The sequence below is a fragment of a genome, unplaced genomic scaffold, assembly GCF_019419815.1.
Source record: "Pyrus x bretschneideri cultivar Hongxiangsu unplaced genomic scaffold, Pyrus_bretschneideri_v1 Contig56, whole genome shotgun sequence".
NCBI classification, from domain to species: domain Eukaryota; kingdom Viridiplantae; phylum Streptophyta; class Magnoliopsida; order Rosales; family Rosaceae; genus Pyrus; species Pyrus x bretschneideri.
In genome coordinates, this window is record NW_025999794.1 from 261,449 (window position 1) to 269,740 (window position 8,292).

The 8,292-nt window shown below is 36.7% G+C and overlaps 1 protein-coding gene across 1 annotated transcript; it reads left to right on the top strand.

Annotated features, from left to right (window-relative positions):
• Positions 1–2,581: 2,581 nt before the first annotated feature.
• Positions 2,582–7,306, top strand: LOC125471073 (ribonucleoside-diphosphate reductase large subunit-like). The gene is made up of 16 exons (XM_048570948.1): positions 2,582–2,842; positions 3,239–3,300; positions 3,386–3,473; positions 3,590–3,853; positions 3,965–4,205; positions 4,287–4,363; positions 4,472–4,642; positions 4,736–4,828; positions 4,942–5,091; positions 5,188–5,439; positions 5,526–5,645; positions 5,940–6,142; positions 6,276–6,425; positions 6,521–6,668; positions 6,777–6,860; positions 6,962–7,306. The coding sequence occupies exons 1-16, from the start codon at positions 2,615–2,617 to the stop codon at positions 7,058–7,060; spliced, it is 2,430 nt and encodes an 809-aa protein (XP_048426905.1). The 5' UTR covers positions 2,582–2,614; the 3' UTR covers positions 7,061–7,306.
• Positions 7,307–8,292: the final 986 nt, after the last annotated feature.

Below are 8,292 nucleotides of genomic sequence, written 5' to 3' on the forward strand. Positions count from 1 at the left end.
TCCAGTGGGGCCCACGAGCTCTTTTGCCTAGCCCTCGGTTGGAGACAGTTTTTGAGCTATTTTTGGCCATCTGGCCCCCTGGACCCTTTGGTTGAAGATGGTCTCATCGGGCTAAAGAATTAACCTTCCCAACTACTATTAATAAAGGCACAATTGAGTAAAAATACACATCCTAGAATTTACCCAATTCTCTCTATGCTTGCTACACTCTCTCTTTCAATCTCTATAACAAAAATAACATTTTTTTGGATAAATAATTTAACAAAGTTAGGATGAGATAGCAAACAAAAAAAATATGTATAGTTCATATGACATTCAAAAATTTCAATAAACTATATTAAGTGTACTATACAAATTAAATATTTATTTACATGAAACTTCTTCCATACGCTCTAGAAATCTTCTTCCACACACCATAAGAAAAGTCGAGAACAAGGCATCCAAATTTCAGTTTAACTAACATAATTAACAAAACTTAAAAAAATAAAAGAAAGTCTCCCATGTGGATGAAGTAAATGCCGAATCCCGCCCATCTTGAATCACGATCTCTAAATTCAAATTCAAAATGTGATGCTCCGTAACCCATCCAACGGTTCAAGTGATCCCAACGCAGCCCACACAAACCGCTTCAAATCCGAATGGCGCCTAACCGACGGCAACCCAACCGAGAAAGTAAACTGGGAAAAACTCCCAGACAAAAAAAGAAAAGAAAAAGAAAGTAAATACTAAATTGCAAAATATACAATCACTTTCCCGAGAGAAATTTTATTTGAACCAGCTTTCTTATTTCTACACCTGACCTAACTAAATAAATTTATCTACAAAACTTCTAAATTTGTCCTTGAATAAATAAAAATGAAAAACTAATTTTATAACCCTAAAATACAAATACAAACAACAATAATCTCTCTACATCCTTTTTATTTAGTCCGGTGAACTCAACCCTAAGGACACCAAATCTCGTCAGTGACCACGATCCCTCACTACTATTCTTCATATTTCTCCTCTTCTCTCTTCAATCCTTGGCTTACATATTTGCTTTCTCTTAATTTGGTAAGCTGTGCACATTGGATTTTAGTGAATGAAAAAAGCAATCAAACTCCATAACCGCAAGGCTTCTGCTCATTTTCACTCCAACAGCCATTTGTTGAACATTAAATCAAATTGAAAAAGGTAGAAATTTTTAACTGTTAGAGAACAAACATAGATCTAATGATAAAAAAAAAAGTTGTAAATTTCCGCTCAAAAACAATAAAACAACACCACCCATCATGTGCATGTAAAAGTAACCCAATCAAATGAAGAAAAAAAAAGAAGGTAGAAAAAAAGAGTGTAAGGGGATGGTGGGTGTCGACGATTTTGGAGAAGGGTTGCCGGCATTAGGGTTAGGTTCATCAGATTAGATAAAATGGGTGTAGAGAGAAAAATTTTTGTTGTTTGTGTTTGGGTTTAGAAAATTGTTTCTTCTTTCTTATTTATTTAAGGGTGAATATGGAAGTTTGGTAGACAAATTTTTCCAGTTGAGTGTAAATATAAGATAGTTGGGTTCAAATAAAATTTTACCTTTTTTTTATTTAGAGGGGATTCTCTCCCCTCCTAATATCTCTCTCATTTTCTCTTCTTTTATTTAAACAGTTACGATCAAGTCACATTAATATCTTAAATTGATTTTTTATTGAGAGATAAAGACAAAAAGGAAAGTGTGAGAGAAGGGGAGAGGAGAGGATAAAATCATGAAAATAAAAGAGGAGAGAATCTTACTCCTTTTATTTGGAGGAGAATTATCTCCCCTCTATCTTCCCCTTTTCTCTCCGTTTATTTTAAGTCATGTCAATATCTTATATTGATTTTTTTTTTATTGAGAGATAAAGATAAAAAAAGAAAGTGTGGGAGAGAGAAAGGGATGAGAATATGAGGAGAGATGGTTACGATTAAGCCATATTACCATCTTATATTGACTTTTTATTGAGAGATAAAGATAAAAAAGAAAGTGTGAGAGAATGAGAGGGGATGGGTTAGGAATAGAAGGGGAGAGAATCCTACTCTTTTTTATTTTTGCGATAGGTCATATGTTCGATTCTCGCAAAAATGAATCTGAACCATATTATTATGACTCATCCATTATATATAGATAATATCGCAAAAACAGATCTGAACCATATTATTATAACTTGTCTATTATCCATAAATAATATTGTTTATTAAAAAAAATAATATAGAAGAAGGATGGTAAATTGCAAAATATCCGATCACTTTCCGAATTGACCTTTTATTTATTTTCGCGGGAGGAGCGGGCTTCTACAGTGGCGGGCCCCATGATCCGCCTAAACAGACAGCTTCGCAACTCAGCGGTCAAACCCCGACACCCACCCACACCACACCCCCCCCCGCGCCAATAGCAAGAACCGATCTATTGGGCGGGAATTTTGACAAAAGTTTAAACATGGAGGGAAAATTAAAGTAAAAAAAATCAAAAGAAACCCGCTCTAAGTTTTTTGTCCTATATATAGATAACCCTCTCATGTCCTTTGTTTCCGTCCTACTCCTTCTGGCTTGCACGCGACCTGTTCGACGAAATTCCCCATAGAGAAAAGCAAGTGAAATCCATAAGAATATGTACGTGGTTAAGAGAGATGGGCGGCAGGAGGCCGTGCATTTTGACAAGATTACGGCGCGCTTGAAGAAGCTCAGCTATGGCCTTAGCACCGACCACTGCGACCCGGTACTAGTGGCCCAGAAGGTCTGCGCAGGGGTCTACAAGGGTGTCACCACCAGCCAGCTTGATGAATTGGCCGCCGAGACTGCCGCTGCTATGACCGCCAACCACCCTGACTACGCCTGCGTCAGTCTCTTACTTTTTCCCCTTTCAACTTTTATATCTGTATTTGTTTCTGCTCCTGCCTGGCGCTTTGTTTTTATTTTTTTAGTATTTAATTTCGGTTTACTCAAGTATATTTCTGTTCATGTCAATTTTGTCTGATAATTTGGGGATAATTGAAATAATTGCTATCTTGTAATTTTTTTTCTGTCATTTCTCTAATTTTTGCGGTTTCAATATTTGGGTACATATTTTCTTTTGTATTGTTCACCTCTCTGAGTATATCTATAGAATTCTATGGCTTTTGGTTGATACAATCCCTGTTTGGTAGCTGGCCTTGTGTGTGTTTTTTTTTCATAGTTGACATGATAAATTGGTAGATTTCTTGAATTAATGTAAATTTGTTTAAATTCTGTGCAGTTGGCTGCTAGAATTGTAGTCTCGAATCTACACAAGAACACTATGAAATCGTTTTCTGAGACGTGAGTTTAATCATGATTCAGTGCTATCTTTCGTTGTTTATTTTAGTTTGATTTTCATGTTGATTGAAGTGGGTGGTCAATGCAGGATCAAAATGATGTACAACCATGTCAGCGAGAGATCTGGGCTCAAAGCCCCTCTGATAGCTGATGATGTATACGAAATCATCATGAAGGTAAATCACTTTAGAAAATTATGTTTATTTGTCCGAGTATAATTATGCATGTATCTCGCTTAGAAATCTAAAGTGGCTTATGTGCTTTGTATTGTTTTTATCGAATTTTGTTTCAGAATGCGGCTTGTCTGGATAGTGAGATCATTTATGATCGAGACTTTGACTATGATTACTTTGGCTTCAAGACTCTTGAGAGGTCTTACCTGTTAAAGGTTCAAGGCATGGTTGTAGAAAGACCTCAACACATGCTAATGAGGGTTTCTGTTGGGATTCACAAGGACGATATTGATTCTGTTATCAGGACATATCATTTGATGTCTCAACGGTGGTTCACTCATGCTTCTCCCACCCTCTTCAATTCTGGAACCCCAAGACCTCAAGTATGTGTAGTGTTATGCATTCTCTTGTTTATATTCTTTTTAGAAGGATTCAAAGTTGCTATTTTGTTGTTCAAATTTTGTTACTTAATTCTTCCTGATTTGATTTTGCAGTTGAGTAGCTGCTTCCTTGTTTGCTTGAAAGATGATAGCATTGAAGGCATTTATGATACCTTAAAAGAATGTGCTGTCATCAGCAAATCAGCTGGAGGAATTGGTGTCTCTGTCCACAACATTCGGGCTACAGGCAGTTATATTCGTGGAACAAATGGAACCTCCAATGGCATTGTTCCAATGTTGCGAGTTTTCAATGATACTGCTCGTTATGTTGATCAAGGAGGAGGCAAGCGGAAAGGTAGTGTCGTCATTATATTGGGTTTTATAATGTATCTTTGAAGTGAGCCTTAAAGTTTAACACCGATTTTTATGCTTCTAGGTGCTTTTGCTGTGTACTTGGAGCCCTGGCATGCTGATATATTTGAATTTCTGGATTTAAGAAAAAATCATGGAAAGGTGTGTATATCCGTAGCTCATCTTTGAATGTGTGTAGTAGTTTGTTTTTTATCTTTTGGGGTATTCTCCTTTAGCTAATGTAATAATGTGGAATCTATTGTTTCACAGGAAGAACACCGAGCCCGTGATCTTTTTTATGCACTTTGGGTGCCTGATCTCTTCATGGAAAGAGTTCAAAATGATGGAAATTGGTCATTGTTTTGTCCTAATGAGTCCCCAGGTTTGTCAGATTGCTGGGGTGAAAATTTTGAACAGCTGTACACCCGATATGAAAGAGAGGTATACAAAAAAATTTCTTTCACTGAATTTGTTAACTTTAGATACGTTCATTATAGCCGCTGGGAATGATTACTCAATGATACTTCTGCACAGGGCAAGGCCAAAAAGGTTGTACAGGCACAGCAACTTTGGTTTGAAATTCTTAAATCGCAGATAGAAACTGGAACACCGTATATGCTTTTTAAGGTGATTTATATACTTAGTAAAATCTGACTTCTAAGCTGTAAATTCATGTGCTTTTCTTTATTTAATGTCTTAATCCTCTATTTTTTTTTTGGTGTAATTTGTTTTCATTTTAGGATACTTGTAATAGGAAAAGTAATCAACAAAATCTGGGAACCATAAAATCCTCAAACTTGTGTACTGAGGTAATTGAGTATACAAGTCCAACAGAAACTGCTGTATGTAATCTGGCATCAATTGCTCTACCGCGATATGTTAGGGAGATGGTGAGTCTTTATGGTTTGCATTAACATTAACATGTTATTGTCAGTTTTAGCCATTTGAGCTCATGATTTGGTATTGTATACATTTTGATATTACAGGGCATCCCTGTGGAGTCACATCCATCTAAGCTTGTTGGTAGCAGAGGTTCCAAAAATAGATATTTTGACTTTGACAAACTAGCAGAGGTCACTGCAATTGTGACTGCAAACCTCAACAAGATAATTGATGTCAATTACTATCCTGTTGATAGTGCAAAGACATCAAATTTGCGACATAGACCAATCGGAATTGGGGTTCAAGGTCTTGCTGATACCTTCATCTTGCTTGGCCTGCCCTTTGATTCAGCTGAGGTATTTCCTCCTGTTTTCTGCTTGTTGCTTTATTTAAAATTTTGTATAAGCTGGTTTCCATAATTGATTTATGCTTTGAACTGTAGGCTCAGCAACTGAACAAGGACATATTTGAGACAATATATTATCATGCTCTCAAGGCTTCTTCCGAGTTAGCAGCAAAAGAAGGCCCGTATGAAACATATATTGGCAGTCCTGTGAGCAAGGTACTAAATCTGAAGAGCTCTTTTTTGTAGCAAACTTCCTATAATTAAAGTCCTATTTTCCTACTCTTGTTATGCATGCTAAGATATTCTCAGGTTGAATATAGATGGTTAAGGTTTAAGGAAATTTTGTGCTGAATTTTCATTTCATTGATACCATCGGAGTTAATGATTAACCTTTGCATGCATGTCTATCTGTTTGATATCAGGCAGTTATGGCTTTATAGGCTCGAAAGTTGACCTTTCATACCAAACAAATACTAGCTATAAGATCTTAACTAGTTAATTATTTTTCAGGGAATTGTTCAGCCAGACATGTGGGGTGTGACACCTGGAGATCGATGGGATTGGGTTGCACTTAGGCAGATGATATCAAAGAATGGAGTCAGAAATTCACTTCTTGTAGCCCCAATGCCTACTGCTTCAACTAGCCAAATTTTGGGAAACAATGAGTGTTTTGAACCTTATACTTCGAATATCTACAGTCGCAGGGTTTTGAGGTTTGTTTTTATTCTCATTTTGTTTCCATTTGTTAACACCTTTTTGTTTTCCTTTTTTTTTTGATAGATATGTTTTCTTTGATTCTTTCCGTTTTGACTGTATATGGATTCTGAACTCTCCCTTTTTTCTTAGCGGCGAGTTTGTTGTGGTGAATAAACATCTGCTTCATGACTTAACTGAGATGGGTCTTTGGTCTCCTGCAATTAAGAATAATATCATCTATGAGGATGGCTCGGTTCAGAAAATTCCGGAAATCCCTGATGATCTGAAAGTCATTTACAGGTATGAACTTGTCATATCCCTAATTTCCTTCTCCGTTAATTCGTTTCTATATATTTTCAAAGAATAAAATGCTAATATAATTTTTCTGGAATCAGAACTGTTTGGGAGATCAAGCAAAGGACTTTGGTTGACATGGCTGTTGATAGGGGATGTTACATAGACCAGAGTCAAAGTCTTAATATACATATGGACCAACCCAACTTTGGGAAGCTTACTTCTTTACACTTCTATGCTTGGACAAAGGTACACACATGCCCGAGCACACGCCTACACACAAGCTCTATTTTTCGTTGTTACAGTATCTAGTACCTTGTAATCACATGCTAATTTCTTTTCTGTCAAATACATTAGGGTCTGAAAACAGGGATGTATTATCTGCGGTCTCGTGCAGCAGCTGACGCCATCAAGTTTACTGTTGATACTACAATTCTCAAAGTAATCAGTGTTCAATATCTTGTATTTTACTAATCGATTCTTAAAATTGAATTGTGCATATTACTAACAACGTTGTTGGTGGGATGGTGAATGAAATACAGGAAAAGCCAGAGGTAGCAGAAGATGATGTTGGTACACAAAAAGCACAGATGGTATGCTCTCTGACAAACCGGGAAGATTGCATGGCCTGCGGAAGTTAGAGTGCGGTAATTGGAAAGCTGATATTTACGGAGTATGAAGAGACGAGGATTTTGAAAACTCCAGTGACGAAGTATCCTAGTTTGAGAATCAAGGTTAAATGAAGTGAAGATGTTATGTGTGTATAGTTGCAATACTGCTCTGCTACTTGTTAAAATGTCTTATGTATTCTGTAAAATTGGAGCTCTGGTTCTCGTGAACGATTATTAGTTATTATATATGGAAGAAATTACCCTTTTCACTGTTAATGATTTGGTACCTCCTCACCTCACCAACAAGAGAAATGATCTGCAACCTGCACCAACCGCATCTTCTCTTGCAAATTGCAATGGTATTCCAACCGTGATGCAATGCGAGAAAATCTCGGGCCTCCTCACCTCACCAACAAGAGGATTGACCTCTCATCTTAACCTTGTTTGTTGATAATGGGTTCTGGAGGCTTGAGATTTTCTCCTTTTTTTTGTTTATGGTGTTGCAAGTTTGGTGGCGATCCAGGAGAAATAACACGATGTTTTATTTCTCTAATATTCGCACATCTGGTATTTAGAGTTTTCACATAATCTTACCTTCTGTTATAACAATTCTTAACAATAACGTCAACATAAAACATTCACATAATTTAGTTGCTTTTCTTGGGTCTTTCGAAAAGACCCCCCTATTTTACTAACAAAAAAAATTCATAGCTCCTAATGTTTCTAATGTTAGGTGCATAATATGCACTTATGATTTCATTCTATGATCTATTTCAATGTACAGCCGACCCTACTTAGTGGGATAAAGCCTTATTGTTGTATGTATTTCCATGTAGCTTCTAGTGATCAGGTCTAGTGTACAAACAATCTCCATGGAAAATTAACACAACTCTTTGGTTGATTTTATATGCATTTTTTATACCTCTTTTGCTTATTATTTAGTCATGGTTCTTTGTTAAGTCGTTGGTTTTAATGTGTGTTGTGAGTTGGATATTATATCTACGAGAACGAAACATAGATTTTACGGTGGAAATATGAGCAAACCCGAAGAATTGTTGAGTTGGGCCGCATGAGCTGTGTTCCGACTGGTACAAATTTAGATGACTTGGGCTTGTTGAGTCAACCCATTGGTTTTTTCAAATTTAATTGGGCTGACGCAATTCAGCCCAGTCGGTGATGTCAGCCCAATGAGTAATTTTCCTAATCTATTTGGTGGATTAGGTTTCCCATAACAATTTGGATTAACCTCTTTTTGGCATGTG

What these genes read in the sequence shown, in the direction of transcription:
- LOC125471073 (XM_048570948.1), top strand. Translation starts at nt 2,615, where the DNA reads ATGTACGTGGTTAAGAGAGATGGGCGGCAGGAGGCCGTGCATTTTGAC. An exon ending in TGCCCTTTGATTCAGCTGAG is followed by an intron (nt 5,440 to 5,525) that starts GTATTTCCTCCT and finishes TTTGAACTGTAG; the next exon opens with GCTCAGCAACTGAACAAGGA. An exon ending in TTGGCAGTCCTGTGAGCAAG is followed by an intron (nt 5,646 to 5,939) that starts GTACTAAATCTG and finishes ATTATTTTTCAG; the next exon opens with GGAATTGTTCAGCCAGACAT.